Source organism: Sebastes fasciatus, chromosome 21 (genome assembly GCF_043250625.1).
Source record: "Sebastes fasciatus isolate fSebFas1 chromosome 21, fSebFas1.pri, whole genome shotgun sequence".
In the NCBI taxonomy this organism is placed as follows: Eukaryota; Metazoa; Chordata; class Actinopteri; order Perciformes; family Sebastidae; genus Sebastes; species Sebastes fasciatus.
Window position 1 is genome coordinate 8,729,529 of NC_133815.1, and position 18,425 is coordinate 8,747,953.

General features: G+C 39.8%; 1 protein-coding gene across 4 annotated transcripts in view; it reads right to left on the reverse strand.

Moving 5' to 3' along the window:
- The window catches only part of malrd1 (MAM and LDL receptor class A domain containing 1), a 56,866-nt gene that overhangs the window by 18,609 nt on the left and 19,832 nt on the right, over nt 1–18,425 (reverse strand). For 3 of the 4 annotated variants that reach the window (XM_074622683.1, XM_074622684.1, XM_074622682.1), the window contains exons 18-20: nt 15,426–15,714; nt 8,981–9,226; nt 7,749–7,906 (exon numbers count right to left, since the gene is read on the reverse strand). In XM_074622683.1, the coding sequence (XP_074478784.1) occupies nt 7,749–7,906; nt 8,981–9,226; nt 15,426–15,714 (693 nt within the window). The remainder of the gene's footprint in view (nt 1–7,748; nt 7,907–8,980; nt 9,227–15,425; nt 15,715–18,425) is intronic. The other variant, XM_074622685.1, reaches the window with a different exon arrangement.

Genomic DNA, 18,425 nt, shown 5'->3' on the forward strand with positions numbered 1-18,425 from the left:
CAGTTGTTGTAGAAACTGTTTTCTATGTGCTTTTTTACATCTTAAGAAAACTACAGTTTATGTACAGTATATTATAAATACTGTCGTCCCAGATTAAAGGTGCTATTGATAATATTCAGCCACAGATGTCGCATTCTCCCTCCTTCGTTCCATTGCACCTTTCTAAAAGCTCTGTGTATATAAAAAACATATATTTGTCTATGTAAAACTGTTGTCAATAATACCTCTAAACCAAGGTATATTGAATTTGAGAAAATTCAGACAAATCCTTTTCAAAGAGGGATACAAGGAAATAAAGGAACATTTATCTCCAAACACATTGTGACAATAATATCACCCTCTCTGCAGCACTGGCTGAAGTCAACTGCAGTTAGATCTGCAGAAGCACGAAGCAAAGCATAAAACTAAGCAAAAAGCAATACAGGATAAGGCTTCTGTATTTTTCTTATTGTCAACAAATCCCATGAAAAGACCAAAAAAAAACAAACAACAAAGCCTGATCCTATTCCTCTGTGCTATAGAGCTCCATTGTTGTCTAAAAACTATTAAAACACAACAATTAGAACATGGGCACTGTAGTTTATTCTGAGCTGATCCAACAAACATAATCCTGCTGCCGTAAATACTCAATTATGCACCAAATGTGTATTAATCAGCTGAAAAGAGTCCAAAACAAATCCACTATTTACTGCAGTTTGAGTGATGTTTGCTAAGAATTACAGTGTTTAGCTTTTTAAGAAATGGTTTTGCCATTTTAAGAAATGAAAGTGCATATACATGAACCATTTTTAAAAGTTTACGTCTTCAGTCTGAAGCAATGGGCCTGGGGCAAAGTATTGAGAGAAGAACTAACAAGTTGTTTTTGGTCCTTTCAGAGGATTTGTGCACTTACACTTTTGACCTTTTACACTTTAACTTGTGTCAGATATTGCTGCTATTAATCCTGTGTATGTCTTTCTAACACATTTGTTATACTTGTATTTTTAGATTGTTTTTTATGTGTATGAATTAATTGCCTGTGTATTTCTGATTGCACACTCGCTTGCCTTGAATTGCCCCTCGAGGGACGGATAAAGCATCGTGAATTGATTGAATGCAGAATATTGCCAGTTTACGTGTAAACCCGAAGCAAGTCTGATGCATCACATGCTTCTGTAGGCAACCTGACAGCTAGAGAGGAGGTAATATAGATTTAAAGGAAGGGACTTGCATCTAAATTACATCCAATTTGTGGAAACACACACACACACACACACAAACTTTTTATCTTGTTTCTCGCTTGAGGTGATTGGAGTGATTGTTAAAATCCACTTCATCTTCAGGTCAATACAGAGAGGCGCTGCCTGGTTAAATCACCGAGTGTTTAATAGAGGAAAGTATAGATTTAACTAGCCATCCTCCTGAAGTTCATGAGTCTAATATTGAGACGGGTAAAGCTCTGCAATTATTCATAACAGCTCCCTTGTCCTCTGGTATTTTTAAAAGGTGACAGAATAACTGCAGGTCTATACCAACATTATTTTAGTTTTAGGACAGTTTAAGGAGTTTTTAGGACAGTGTCACGATGAAAATCAATCTCAGAAGTGTCAATTTTGGGGGGAAATTGCAGATAATTGCAGGTCCCTTGACAAAAAGCCAACTGGATTTTTCCATTGGGTTTTGGATTATTGCAGAAAATAAGCTCTGTGGCTAAAAAATGTTTATGTTACCTACACGTTGCCACTTGTTGGCAAGTTTTTTAAGACATGTAAAGCAGACCAAAAATATATATATAAGTTATATACATTGCCTTATATAGATCAATTATATGATCACTTCCTGACCAGATTTCACAATCCGCAAATGGATTTATTAGTAGTTTAGTTTTTGAAATCATGCTAAAATCACACATCGGCTATCATAAAATCCGTTGGTTCGTTTGCTTTCACGCCACAAACAAACCAGAGTACGATTAATGCGTTCACAACCACCCAAACGAACCTACCAGGGATTGAACCACACCAGAGTTCGATATAAACTGACTAAATGTTGGCTTGTGAAATTGCCCTTAAGCTTGTGTTAACCGCAGACATTATTTCAAGCATCTAACCAAAAACCCATTGACTTTGAGACGAGGGAACCGGAAGTGCAAAAATGCTAACTCATGTCCAGGTTTTAGGACTCATTGCTGCAGCGCCCTATTCTCTAAAGACATCAAACTTACTGTACTTTAGGACTGCGGTAAAAGAGACCTGGTCTAATGTACTCAAAACCAGAGGACAAGCAATGTCACATCCTACCCTGCAGTTTGAAAGCCTATTAAAAAGCACCCTTGGGTGAGGCGTACACAGGCTGTCTCCTCTGCTTTACGCCAGTGGAGCCCTGGCTTGAAATAATCTTGTTACTGCGAGAGTAGAGCATAGATTAATAGGCAGCGTTACAGCGGGACTTATCCAGATTTATGTCATGCTCAATCCATAAAAGCAGCCTTAGAGCGACCGACGAGCGTGCGATACTGGCATGTGTAGCTCACACTTGATGTCTCGGTGGCGCGTCAGTCGAGGCTTTTATTCGATCAATTTGAAGGTTCATTTCCTGCGTTCGCGACCACAAATGCGACCACAAATTCAGTTTGCTCAAAGTGAAGAGTGGATGTACATTTGCATAATTAATTTGTATTACCCCCCCCGTGACAGTCGAGAAGCCAAAAAGGAACAAAGAACATTGCAACAATAAAATGCTTATTCTATTGAAATCCCCTATATCTTAACCGTATACTGAATGTTCCACTAAGCTGAAATCCAATTTGTATTCATGGCTTTTCATTGTTTGGAACCGCTGGCAGCTGTTTCTCCGTCAGCTCACCTTCAATTCAGAGTGCATCCACATCTCTGAATTGTTACAACACTGGTCTTTTAGCATATTGTTTGCATCCTATGATAGAGCTGTTGTACAACTACGCTTCAAATCAAGAACCCTCTCAAATGATTATCTCTGTCATGCCATATTTCTCATGGGTAGAACATCCGCTCTTTGGTTGACGGGCAGAAGTTTGCCTCACCATAATGGCAGGCCACATCTGAACCCACTACACCATATATAACTATATAAATGAGCAAAAGGCAGGCAATTTAGTGTCATTTTAAAGTAATTTTTCTCAGCCATCGTAACAGCATGCTGATTCTAAATGGATTTGTCGGTAAGTAAGGCAAACAAACAGCCTGCTCTCATTAAAAGCCATGAAATATACATGATGCCTGTAAGGGAAAGTAACATATTTCTTTCATGAAAAGGAAAATAATACACTTCTTTTTTTTAAAAACTTCATGTTCAACTCAAAAAAAGTATGTTATGGTAATAGTTCAACATTTTAGGAAATACGCTTATTTGGTTTCTTGCTGAGAGTTAGATGAGAAGATTGATCCCACGGTATAAATCTTCTCATCAAACTCTAGGCAAGAAAGTGATTCATCGTATTTAGCAAAATGTCAAACCTTTCCTTCAAATATCAATTTAGTTTTTTATCAAAGCCTTACTGTTATGTAGCCTAATCGACATATCTGACTGTAACAAAATCTTTGGATGTTCAGAATAATTCTATCCCACCGTGTCTCAAAGCCTATCTGGAATTCATTAGCTAATCTCACGTGACTGACAAAGACTTAAAAATAATATGTCTGTTGTTGTGGGATAATCCCTTTGTAATAATGGAGCAGAATTTATTCAGACTATCATTTCTGTCAAAAACACATAATCTACATTTCAGAGTTTCCACGAATTTTCTATCCAAAGTCAAAAAGTCCAGCAACTCCCGTGTTCTGTGAGGTAAAATGACTTTTTTTGTGAATGGAGTCTGGTCTGGTAGGATTGGAAACAGCGATATAACAGCTTCAGTCCCCCATCAGAAAAGGCTGTCTGATGGCGAGATAAAGCGGTGAAAATATTCTAAATATTGCTTACACCTAAACTGATACAGATTTTTTTAGGTGGCTAAAATAATTTTTTCTGCTGCTCCCGTCCACAGTCGCTTCACCTCGCCATCAGACAGCCCTTTCCAACAGGGAACTGAAGCCGTTATATCACTCTCATCAAAACCACCAGACTACATTCACAAAAACAGTAATTTTACCTCGCAGAACGGACCTGCCCTTTAAGGAAAAACAAAAAGCACAAAACAGAAAATGTGCCTCTGTGTGTTTTGGGAGTGACTCTACTCTCATGTGGATCTCCCTGTATCACATGCAGTGTTGCATAATACACGCATTCATGAAAATGACACATCATTATCAGATATCACACGCAGTGCTCTCAAAATTGTCTGCCGCACCCCCCTCCTGGTCCACTCGGAGACCCTGCCATGTCCAGACCACTCACTGCGAAGAACAACGACTAAAGCAGTTCACAGGCTCGGTGGTGATATAAATAGACAGCACTGTTGAGCCCCTTGTGAGACTTCACAGAGGGAAACACTTGCCAGGTAAATATAATCCCCTCCCTCCCACTCTGTGTGTCTGCCCATTGAAGTCTCCAGCGTCATTACCATAACTGCCTTTGTTCTTCAATCAACCTTTAAAGATGGCTCACACTGTATTTACACTGTGATGCTCACAGCAGAGTGTGTGTGTGTATTTGTAGGCACGTCTGTGCAAATGTGTGTTTGTATTTATGTGGGCGTTTTGACATAAGGCAACATCGAGGCTATGAAAATGCTATAATGTTTTAAACTATAGCACAAAGCAATAATCTGCGAGCGCTAATGTCTTTGAACCTTCTAGGTCAAACATGCATTTAACATCCTTTATGTGTCAGTGGAGACTGTAGGGACATAAAGCTGAACTGAGATATTGGTTTTCTCTCTCTCGCACACGCTAAACACAAATCAGATAACAACACACACACAGTCAATGTGTAATATCATATACGATGACCTCTGAACTCTCCACTCTCTGTCTATGTCTGTGCGTGAGTGTTTCCACCGCCTCATTTTCATGTCGAGAGCTAACCTTCTTTCAAAGGCCAGATTTTGCATTTTCCACTCGTACGTGAACAAGCGGGACATGTAAAACAGACCACATGCATTCATCATCTCCTGCCTCTGACCGAGTCACATAATCAATCAAATAGCCAGTGGGCTTCATTGAAAAACTGGGCAAATCTCATGATTTGAATTTCTATGAGCGGCGTTATCCTGTCTGCACCGGACTTTAAGGGGCAATCGATAGCATACAGGAGAAGGTAAAACAGCATCCATGAATATAACTTCTACATCTACAGGTGCCGAATTGAGTTTATGAGCAGTATATGATAAATACAGCATGAATATATTTAAAGTTACTCAGAATATTTAATGGATTAGTCTGTTGATATTCTACATTTCAGTTTCTTTCAACAGCTCCCACATTAAGACCAAAACCAAAAATGTATCAGTACTTTTCTCAGTACTTTCAGACCCCATTGTGTGCATGTTTCCTTTAAAAAAATCACCAAAAATACTCAGTTTATAATAGCCAGAAACTGTAAAAACAGAACTCATCATCGGATTATCAACTTTCCGTCGGCCCATGAACGAATCATGTGTGATGAATGTTTCAGTCAGGAACAACAACAAAATCTAAGCTTAAAATAGTGATATTTCATCAAAATCACTTTATTCTGTGTCATTTAAAATTTCATCATAAATGAACGGTTTGCACTAATCATATCCTGTAAAAAACATTAAATTATGTGCTTCTCAGCACAACTGGGAAGCCATGACTGACTTGTCTCAGACCAACAGTCACGTGACAAAAATTTAGTGAAACTTTGACTGACTGCTCGCTGTTTACACAGACCGGAGAGGACAAGAGAGGTTGTAAGTAGAGGCTGTAAAAATGTCCAATATTGGTAACACTTGTGGGCACTTGGAAACCTGTTGTGTATATATAGATTCTACTTTTTCCAATTTTTGTGAAATAAATTAATAAAGAAATTCAACTTGCATTTTTTTCTTTTTGTGATTTATGGCATTATAACTGTGTTATACTGCGCAAAAGACATTTTGAGTTCCCCTACTTCTAGCCATCACTATGCTGTTTCCATAGAGGTGCAGGATTTATATATTGCAGTTAAAAACGAGTCCATAGTGAGTAAATTGTGACAGCTGCAAATAAAACGCCCTGAAACTGCTTGAGGTTCGGAGGGTTAAAGACATAAATCTTTTAAAAACAGGTCATGATTATATATTTTCATCTCGGAATAAATGCTAAATCATTTTCTAAATCAGCTGAGCACTGTAGATATTTGCAAACGTTACTCAGACAGGAGTAAATAGCGCCTTTGTTGGGGAATATTTACAGCTTCGACTCCACAGGCAATACTTCTGTGTTGTTTTTGGTCTTTATGTGGGATTTGTTGACAATAACGAAAGATATATTGTGAGCCTTATTCTTTAATATCTATGGTTTAGAAGTTTACTCTCGTAATAATCACATTGGTCTATCACTCAGCTACAAAAGTGAAGTTTGTTAGCTTGTTGATAGGATCAATTCATGGCATTTGTTGACAATAACAAAAACACAGACCTACACATTTTAATTTAAAGTGCTAATGGAGCTTTTACTTTGTGAATAAGTTAGATTTTCTCTCCTAAAAACAGTCACATCATGAGCTCTGCTGCCTCTATGATGTGGCAGCTGCAGCATGAGACAGAATCAGTGTCACTTTTTGCAAGAGTAATGAAATGTAAATTCTGCAGTGTGGGATACAACCTCTTGCTGTTTGAAGAAAAAACAAACTAATTTGCATGATAACTTGCTGACGTGTTTTGCAAATTTGGGTTTCTGCAGCGCACACAAGGACACACTAACAATCTCACTTGTGCTGCGCATATGTGAGTATGTGAGACAAATCCTAACACTTACTTTACACACACAAACACACATCGAAGAATGAATCCTCTCAGGCACGACTCCTGCACCTTGAGTCGTACCTGACAAAGTTAAATGAGGTGGAGACGGCACAGACCAGAGGATGCAGGCACAGTAAATCACAGCAGAATTTCAATGGCGGAAAAGCTACAAGCAGAAATCTTAATCCCTGAAAGTCAACCATGCATACACAAACGAGATGGCCCAATGCCTAACAAGCGAGAAGCCTGGAGAACTGGCAGGGCTGGTGTGAGTCCAGATGGTGGGGTTGGGGCGAGGCTGCTCTGGGCCGAGGGGTCACCACGACCCCCCACGACTCACCTCAACCCCCCACAGATCCAAAAAACAACAACTGGAGAGACTAACAGTGTTTGAAGTGGAATAAAATAAATGCCAGTACATTATTACATTCTGAATTTCTACAGTGAATAAAAGATTCTAGGATATATTGGGGTTGGAGATCCTCTGGCAATCAAATTTGAAGGTTTTTGACTTAAAACTATGCAATTTCACAAAATCACCATTATTATTACTATAGATGGCGCCCAAAAAGACAAAACTTTCTACCGGTTAAAGGAACCGTATGAATCACCCAGACAGCCTGACATGGAGAAAAGAGTAGTGGCAGCTTGTGAGAAGTGCCAGTCTGCAAGAAATATATTATATACTATATATATAAGTGCCAGTACTGCGTACCGGCGAGTACAGGCCCACTTAAAGCACTGGTAACCATGGTAACCCCGCTTAATGGAAAGCGAAAGCAGGGTTCGTTTTTATAAACTATCATGAAGTGGCATCAGTTCGATTCATCATTTCTTATCATGATTGAGTGCAAACAGAGTTTGAGTCAAACCCTCTCCTTACCTTGATCAGCAGGCGGATTGTTCCTATGGCCTTGTGGGAAATGTAGTACCAGAAGGAGAGCTTGCAGATGGGGCTCGACTCTTTCCAAACAGAGCTCCTAATGTGAGCTTTGTCGCCTTTGAGTCCCACCGGCGTAGCCTCCAGATACACGAAATGACCTAAAGAGAGATGAAAGAGGAGGAATTGATAAGTATCTCTGTAGGGGCAGCCAGTGACAAATTACCGCACGGTCACGAACAGTGTGGTCGGGGGAGCGAGGGCCGGGGGTCGCAGAGTAATCTCTGACACATCTCCTAGTATCTCACAACCTTTCGACACCCGGGGACCACTCTTAAAGTTTCTCAGTCGAGTCGAGCTCCTGAAGAAAGGAAGAAACCCGGAAAGATGGATGAATGCAAATGCAAAGGGAGTCCAGTCTTTCTTTCTTTCTGCAGAAATCTGGCAGTTGTTTTCAACATAATCAATAATTTCAGAGAACTTTTTAGCGTTACAACTTTTATTACTGAATATAAAAATCCAAACAAGATTACATTTTAAAGTTTTAATCCTTCAGATCTCCATGAAATCAAACGTTGTTTTTGATATTATTCATGGTCTGAATTTTTCAGCCGTAATTATCTCCCTCTTTAGGTTTAATTGTTGGTGGTGGAGTTCGCCAATCCCGCTCTGGATTCAGGTTACCTTCTCACGAAAGCGGGATTCACAGGAAGCGAGGCGTGCATGTAATCCAGTGTTTCTGTTTTTAATTATATCTCAATGATATCAGCCCGACTGTTTACTGTTCGCTCTCACACAGACGCTGTATCAACTTTAAGATGCTTAGGAGAAGCACCGCCATGAGTTGTGTGTGTACATATGTGTTTATTTATTCATGCGTATCCCTTTTTACCATGACACTGTATAATAGAATAACAGACCTAAAAGCCCTGCATCAATCCCCTGAAGGCTCACCTGCTGTATGTTCAACATAGCCGGCGGTAGCTCATTGATTTAGTCATGAATTAAACATTGCGAGGAGAGCTACCGCAGCATTTTTGGTTTAACAGGTGGAAATTTGAAAGTCAGCTCAAGTTTCATTCACTCCGATTATACAAAACCACCCAGAAGTGATGGTAATTCAAAGAGGAGGCTTCATTTTTAATGAGAAATTTGGAGTTGTACAACTTTTAAATTTGTTGAAGTGTGTACGAGCAACGCACGAAATGCGTGAAGGGAAAACTGTGAACACATACCACTTTCATCCAGCAACGTGTTATCATACGGAGGCCGTATGCTGTTCACAGATCCCGTCCCCAGCGTCCAATCAAAATTATCAGCCAGGGAGCTCTTCCAGCCACAGCACCCGCTCTCAAAGGAGCAAGAAGTCCCACAATCCTTTTCATCAGTGCCATCGCCGCAGTCATCAGTGAAGTCACAGCTCTGCCCCGCATTGAAACACCGGCCGTTTTCACAAGGCAGGAAGCCTGGAGGACAAGAGCCTGGAAATAAAACACACAAATAAAATATCATTCAGCCTTCTAAGGTTTGTTTCCCAATGTCAGTCTGTGTATGTTTTAATATATGTAAAGTAATACATTTCCCAGCAATGACAAGGTATGTTGACAATGTGTCTGGGTCTGATGTCAAGCATACTGACACGTTAACGATGTTTTATTGTACAGAGCGAGACTTAGGGGTCAGAGGTCAAGATTATGAGGAGGGAAATACACGCTCATTATCTTTCTTGCCGAGAGTTAGATGAGAAGAGTTAGAAGAATAACACCCTCATGTCTGTACGGTAAATAGGAAGCTACCGCCAGCAGCCTGTTAACTTAGCTTAGCATAAAGACTGGAAACAGGGGGGAACAGTTAGCCTGTGTCTGTCCAAAGGTAACAAAAGCCACCTACAAGCACCTCTAAAGCTCACTAATTACATCTTATTTGTTGGCTATAGCTTCATATTCACCGTGCAGACATGTCTTGACAAAAAGCAAATAAGCATAGTTCCAAAAATGTCAAACTATTCCTTCAAAAATTGGATAGTGCAGTAAAGATTTCTGCATCCTGTTTTTTTTCCTATCTATTGCATTCTTCACCAGATTTAACAGCACCACATGAGTTCAGTATTAACTTCAGAGCATAAGAAGTCAACTGAAGAGTGGGGGGACAATCTGCATGCAGCATCAGGGTCTCTTTAAGAAGCTTAAGAAGACAAGGGACCCTGCATGGGGCTATGAGCCCAAATCAGTGTATCATAGGGTGGCGGTGCAGCAGGAGGCTGTAATCTGCTCTCTTTTTAGCGACAGGCATTCCAGCGGGGTCAGTGCTTGGTTTTTGGGGAGAGTTAGAAAGGGAGATGAGGCGTGATGAAGAGGGGTGGTCCCTGTAAGTAAAGGAGAGAAAGGGCTATAAGTCTCTCCTAATCTTTTGTTCCTCTTCAGATGCACAGGACCAGAAGCAATGCGCCCCAACAAAGGCTCACAGGAAGCCAGGAAGCCACGGCTCCCCACTGTGAAGCCGGGATGCCTCACCACCACCTGATGTGGAGCACACTGGTGGATTCATTTTAAAGAAAATGGTTGAAGCTAATAATATAACACTTCTCCTAGAACAGCCTAAATCTCTTTACATATGCAGTTCTTCACCTGTTGCTTTCTGAATGCACTCATTCGTCCTCATTAATTCCTTTTTACACGGATAACTTCGGGGCTCTGCAGTGATGTGTGTAATGTGACCTTCACACCAGGGACCCACTGTCCTCATATACTGTATGTCGGTCAGTCACCCTGAGTGGGATACTGCCCCCTGGTGCAAGGATGGTGCTCCAGATCAATTTTTCAAATGAATTCACACACAATGGAATTAGAAGTCTGGCAGATAAAGTGAAGCAAATTGTTCAATCTTGCATCGAAGCAAGATGCCATGTGATCTATTGTATTGTTGTCTTTCTTCTGACATCTGACATGTTATATTTCCATTCTATTGTTTTCTTTTAATAATGTATAAAAGAAACTGATCCTGGTGCATCAAACACAGGTACAGTAGACGTTTGAATGTAGACCAACCTGCCCACTGGTTTTGACAGCACTTTGACAGTTGTGTTTTTCCATTTTCGTCTGGACGAAAAAAATTTTTTAGCATGAAGGAGGAAAAACAATGTTTACAAAAATACCCGTGTACGAGTGGACCAGGATACATATTCTGCCAGCCTCGTGTATGTAAATAGAGAAGACAAAAAAAAATTTAAATACCTCTGACAACACCATCTTTAACTATGACCTCATAATAAACGATTCATCATCCAAAACTGAACATTATGAGCTTTGTAAAGGTAGATTTTATGACAGGGCTGTTGTACTGGACTGCATTACATTGTACAGGTGTACCTAATAAAGTGGCCACTGAGTATACGTGACTGTTAACGTACAGTATACATTCCTCACGGCTTTCTTCAGTCATGACAGGAAATTAACAGAAAGCGCCATGTGCAAAATGATACTGGAGGAAGAAGAGATTGCCACTGAAGCCTTAATTAATGAGCGTCGTGAGCGCGAGGGACGTCTCTCCATTTCTCTTCTCGTGAATGTAATACGTTTTCTCATCACTTTCATTATTTATTAGGTAATGATTTCTGCTGCCCACTTTATAAAGCCTGACAATGCTCAAACAGAGAATGGCAGGACGTTAAATCGGGACTCTCATTTCAGATTTGCTCACAAGCTGTATCTAAAACGTTTGCTGGATTTTATTTTATTTTTCCATGCATTTGGTAAAAATACATACATAGTAGTCTGTGAATGTGCTGAGCCAATGTTGATAATGCATTGTTGTTATTGTTTGCAGGTATTCTACAATCATGTTAAAGCCAAGATAAAAATTCCCAGCCATAAAAAACACCTGATGCGGGGGGTTGTGCAGTGTTTCTCACCACTCCATCATATCATGCGATAGTATTATAGGATGAAGCAGTGGAGGAAAAGGCCCCCGAGGCGTTTCAGGATATAATTACAGTCCCTGCTGTCTTTGGTCTCATCAGTATTATGGTACGTTCTCCGCAGCCTGCAGCAGCTCCTTTAATGGAGGGATGAACTTCATTTCACTGTCAGGGCAGCGGTGGTACTCCCTGTCTTAACCTTCAAGAAATCATTTCTATCCCTCTACTCTCACACAGACTCACATCCCTTTTTCTATTTCCATCACGCTTTATTTGCTCTGCTTTTTACTTCTGTATAAGATACTGTCATGTTTTGAAAAAGAAAAAAAAAAACACTTCTGTTTTCTAGTATTTCTCAACAAAGCAAATTCTATACTCTGGAATCCTTATAACAGATACTAACAACTCCTTTGCTTAACTTAATCACTTAAAGTATAAGTATATATATATATATATATATGTTACTCGGCGAGGCCGCACTACTTCAGAGCTCTCTACTGACTGATTAACACCCTGACTCTCTGGGGGTCTAGCTATTCACGATGAGCACTTATACTGACAAATGCAGAGAGACAGCGAGACGTGAAACAAGTAAGAGAAAGAGACAGCTGTAGGGAAACTCCTACACATCACACATCTGCTGCTGGACAGAAGCCTTCTCCAGCTCATCTCAAAAAGACAAGGAGACTCTTGCAGGCAGGGACCACACAGCTTCACAGTTTCTGAGCACAGACAATTCAGAAACTCTCTCTTCTCCTCGACTTCCAATAGTAGAGAAAGGCTATAAATTTAATAGGCCAATTATAGCTGCAGTAACAATGGCAATAAATCAGCTCTTGTTGATTTCTCTCGCCTCTTTAAGGGTTCCCCCATAAAGAATGTAACGAACTTCTAATAGATGAATAGTTGCTAAGTCTGGGATACAGACAACGATGGGGCTTTAGTCAGTGCTGAGACGGACGGTGACAAATGTTGTGTGGGACCTCAGGGTGTCAAGTAAATGTTTTTCCTTCAGCAGTTAACAGAAAATGGTCATAATTTTGCTTCTTGCATTTATATTGTGTCTTTTCTTCATATCTCAACTAGGGCTGTCAAAGTTAACGCGATAATGCAAATTCATTTTAACGCCACTAATTTGTTTAATGCATTAACGCAATTTGCGTTGTATCATATGAAACTAGAAAACCTAAGGAATCCATTGGTACCAACCATGTCATACTAGCTTGTCGCGAAGGAGGTTAAATAATGCTCCAAACTGGCATGTCCATTTTCAAAGGGGTCCCTTAACCTCTGACCTCAAGATATATGAATGAAAATGGGTTCTATGGGTACCCACGAGTCTCCCCTTTACAGGCATGCCCACTTTATGATAATCACATGCCGTTTTGGTAAAGCCATAGTGAAGTCAACAGACTGAAACACTGACAGCTGTTGTTGCCTGTTGGGCTGCAGTTTGCCATGTTATGATTTGAGCATATTTTTTATGCTAAATGCAGTACCTGTGAGGGTTTCTGGACAATATTTGTCATTGTTTTGTGTTGTTAATTGATTTACAATAATAAATATAGACATACATTTGCATAAAGCAAGCATATTTGTCCACTCCCATGTTGATAAGAGTATTAAATACTTGAGAAATCTCCCTTTAAGGTACATTTTAAACAGATAAAAGATGTGTGATTAATTTGCGATTAAATACTTTGATTATAGACAGCCCTAATATTTACATTTAAGAAAAAACACGTTCCCTGTGGAAAATTTTGGATTTTCGAGGGTTTAACGCCCATATTGCTCCATGTTTACCCAGACACAACCAACAGATGTTATGAATGTCCTCAACTTCCAGGAGGTCTGACACATGTTTTGGTAATGCCCTATAGACTAATTTAATTTAATTTGATTTTGTAGGAGCACACTTTTAGTAAAAATGTAATATATTACCTAAATCAGGAAAATAATCTATTTTGGCACTTGGGGCTCCGCAGACATGTTTTTCTGAACATGTCAGTAATTTTTTAACATTTTGAAATATTCTCATAGGAAAACAGCCCTAAAGTGATACAACAGCTGTACAGTTATTTACTAAAAGCAAGAAGGAGAATGCCATCCCAGCACTCTCCTTGTCACAATGGAATTAAAAAGCTGTAATTGACTGGCTAGTTGAGCAACAATAATAAAATCCATTATGTTCCAGCTACTGGCCTTCATCTGGGCTGCAGTCCTTGGCAGAAATATACCTTTTAATATTGCTCCAGTATGAACAAGCCAGGCGTTTTACTGTAATTATTGTTTTGTAAAGCGACAGTGACTTGTTGAACCATAGTCTTTGTCACCATAGTTGTCTAGCAACAGTGCACGCATACCAGTGTCTCATTTGGCTTTATAGGGCGATCCAAATCAACAACAGTTTCTGATCCAGCTCTAACAACACAGGGAAGAAAATCACCCCAAAAAGCACATAAGGATGCAGATCTAAAGCCTAATGTTAGTGGCTCTGTGAGACTCTGATGCTTTGAGCTAAATGCTACCATCACAATGATAATGCTACCATTCTGAGGTACAATGTTTACCTTGTTAACTATCTTAGTTTAATGTACTATCATGCTAACATTTAATGATGAGCACAAAACACAAAGTACAGCTGAGGCTGATGAGAGTTTCATTAGTTTTGCAAGCATTTGGTCATAAATCATGGCACTAGATTAAAGGAAAAATGTGCCACCTTTTATGTGGATGTCCAATCAGTGTTGATGGTCAATGTCGATTGAAGCAATAAATCCCTCAGTGCGTGCTATATTGACTCACAAAGCTGAGTTCGCAGCTCCTGCATCCAGCGCCGTCATTTGACGTGACAGACTGCGTTCCAATACCAAAACTACCATACTATTTAGTATGCCAGAAAAAGATTTAGTACATCCCAATACATAGTATGTCAAATGCAGCATGACAAAAATACCAGGATGTCCCACTGCATCCAGTCGCATTTTGCAGTATGCAAGCAAGAATGCTTTTCTGGCTATTCTGACCCACAATCCTCTGTGCAGCATATATATGAGCAAGAGGGTCAAAGTTCAAGGCACAATGTTATGACGAAGTAGTATGTCCCAGGGCGTGTGCTAGATACCGCTCAAAAACAGAACTTCCATATTCTCTTCGCTTGTATTACAAACTAGTTATGTTCCCAGCAGCGAAAATGACATCCCAAAATATGAGTGCAGAGGGAGTTATGGATTATCCGTGCAAGAGGATATGGCCGGCGGGGACCCTGAGCGTCAGAAGCTTGTGCATAATGCATCCTGTTCAACACAAATAGCTGAACCAAACTTAATAGCAATCCATCTGAGAGTTGTTGAACATTTCACTAAAAAACTAAAATGTTGACCTCCTGGTGGTGTTAGATGAAAAGACCCGGGGTCACCATAAGTTAATGGATTCATCATGACTGTTTGTACAAAATTTAATAGCAAACCATTATAGTGATGGACTGACCGACAAAGTGACATTGTGTGAGCGGAAGAAATATTTTGAAAGGTGCTTCAAAGAGACAGTAGGATTATCATAAATCAAATTTAGATATAATGTGATGGATGAAAGTCCTGATAATAACACCAAAGAGATTAGACCCTGGAAATAATCACATGAAAAATTCTAGTAGCAATTCTTCACATTGTTTTGAGTCCAAGGGGGGGGGGGGACACAGTTGGAGCAGAGAAAAAGAAGAGCTCATCATGTATAAAATAAAGGAGACATAGTAGAGTGTCTACCTGCAGGAGGTGGAGGAGTGATGTCCTCTACTCTTGATGACGAGGCGAGCAGACATCCCGGAGAGAAAATGATGTCATCCAGGCAGATGTCACCCTTTCCACTTCGGCCCACCTTGCCCTCAAACATGACCTGAAAGTCCCCGTTGTGACTCAGCGGGATCTCTCTCATCTGCCAGTAGTTGCCGTGGTCTCCCGTCAGGTTGAGAAGGAGATGAAGATGCCCTTCGCTTTTCCTGAACACGCTGATGGTCCCGATGCCGTCTCCAGACATGTGAAAACAGAAACGCATCTGGAAAAAGGACGGACAATGAGATATATGTAAAAATAAGACACTGACTTACAGAGTGCAGATGTGAATGATACTTTTCAAAATGTTCCCACTCTGATTCTCAATTTCTTCTCATTACCCATTCTCACAGTGTAGAAATATGAGATAATTACTGATTTTGCAGCTACATATTTGAAGAAAAATACAGTATGCAATCAAAATGTTGGTAAAGTCTGCGTGACATTTAAAAAGATTAAACATTGCTATCCTCGCTGGTTGGCACCAGAAGTACTAGATGGTTAAACTTATTATTATTTTATTAATGTACACATTTAAATTACTGCACATATTGACAAATGCTGTCTTCGCTCTGATCTGAACTCATCAGCCGCTCCTCACTTCCACCTTGCCGCGTTCTCCCGACCCCCGACTGCCACCACCTTCTCTTCCCGAAATAGCGGTGATCAATTGGATTGGCCAGCAGATAGGACTGTATTAAATGTAATTTTTTACATTCAAACTTTGATTGAGGTTTTCAAATGAAGCTTTGAATGTGGTGGTTATATAAATGTAATTTATGGTGCTGTTATGCCTCGTTAATATAGGTGCGTGTGAGAGAGTTAACAGGTTTTTGGACGCAGTGAAAAAGTCATATTTGAAAGGCTAAACGCCAACACATATGGAATTAAGTCGAATATTTCCTCATATAAAACATTTTTTTAACAATTTTGGAAATGATGCATCTATATTTTGTTCAATAAATGTTGACTGAGGACTGTGACAATTTTTAACGTTTCAGAGACGATCAAGGGCTGAGCGCCACGTGTCTCGCTGTGTGTGTTCGAGAGAGAAAGAAAGGGGAAGAGAAGGTGGAAATAAAACTTGCACACTAAGATACTAAAGGCATAAGCGATGCCAAACGATGACTCCTCTTAGACCACATTCCCCGCCGTTAAATCTTACACAAACACCGGGATTGTGAGGCACATTCCAACCAGGCGACCGGAGTGGACACCGGGGATATGGGCTTATTGATTTCAGCGCCATTTAAAATACTATTTGGTTATTGAAAATGCGACTAATGATTTCAAATGGCTCTTATACACAATGTTTAACCTTACAGATTAAATTGTGATGAATTGTGAGTGTTTTCTTGCTTTTAGACTAGTCGACTGTTCTAAACTTCTGTTTAAACGCCAAGGAAATTAGTCGTCAGGAACATCCCTATATTGTGACTAACTACTACATAGACATATTCTTCTTTAGCACCCAGACACCGCTTTCTTTTAAATGATCTTTTTCACTTTCCTTTCTCCATAATAACTATTACTCCTCATGGTACAATATGGAAAGAAAAGTATGGGCACAGAAAGGTAATTAAGTTTTAATAGCGTCTCTAGATCGATGCATTTTTTCCCTTCAGTCCTTGTCTTTATTAAAGCTTGTGCCTGTCCATCACAGAGCGCCGAGGCAGTGATATGTTTTATAGCTTTTCTCTACAAATGGAGGCGTGTTCATGAGCTACAGCAGCACAACTACACTCTCCATTTCAGGAGAGAGAGATTTCCCGTCCTTCTCTCCTTCTCACTTCTCCCCTGCGTAGCCCTCCCTTCAGTTTAATTGGGGTCTTTTTTGCTGACTGCGTGATTGATTGACAGGTCGGGAGTGGGATAAGACAGACACGACGCGCAGAGCAAACCAGAGCAGTCAATCAAGACATCGTTCCCGGTAGAGCATCAGACTGACAGCTGGGAGGACGCACACACACATATACACACACACAGACACACTATGAAGTACACAAGCACAGATACTGTATACACTCAATCTGTAATTGCCTGTTTAGTTGCAACACATTTTCAACTGCAAGCTTAAAGGAACTGTTCAACATCTTGACATTTACTTGCTTTCTTGCCGAGAGTTAGACGAGAGGATCGATACCACTCTCATGTCTGTCTGCTAAATACGAGGCTACGGCCAGGAGCTGGTTGGCTTAGCTTAGTTTAACATAAAGATAAATATATTGCGTCTTGTTTAATGGTCCAGCATATAAGCCACACAAAAACCATAACTTGTTTTTATACTTTGGTTTTTGTACAAATTAAAAAGACACGATATAACTTGTGAAGTCAGAGGGATTTATTAACTTTTGGACGGAGCCAGGCTAGCTGCTTCCACCTGGTTTCAGTCTGTATGCTAAGCTAAGCTAATGTCTCCTGGCCGTAGCTTCATATTTAACAGACATACATGGGAGTGTTATCGATCTTCTCATCAATTCCCATAAAGTCAAACTAAAACTTCAAATGTGAATACTGTAAATATACCAAAGCTGTTGAAGTTCAGCTCTTTTTCAACTCAATCGTTAGTGTTAGTTTTGTTATTTGTTAAGTGAAAATTATATTCCGATTTGCATCTATGAGGTTGACAGCTGATTATAACGCTGTTGCTTCTTTAGTCATTAGAGCACTGAATAATATAATATAATATGAACATTTGCAGTATCTTCAGTATGTAGTTAAAACATACCATACAGAGACCAATGGAAATATTATTTTTTATCCCTTTAAAGTGGAACAAACTGCAGGAAGCTTTCAAATTAGATTCACAGAATACAATTTAGCATTCATGTCAGGGAAGTCACAGGAGTGCTGATGTTTTATTACATTTTTTACCATGTCTCTAACGTATTCCATCTATTCTGAGTTATTTGCATTTCACTTTTACTACTGTAG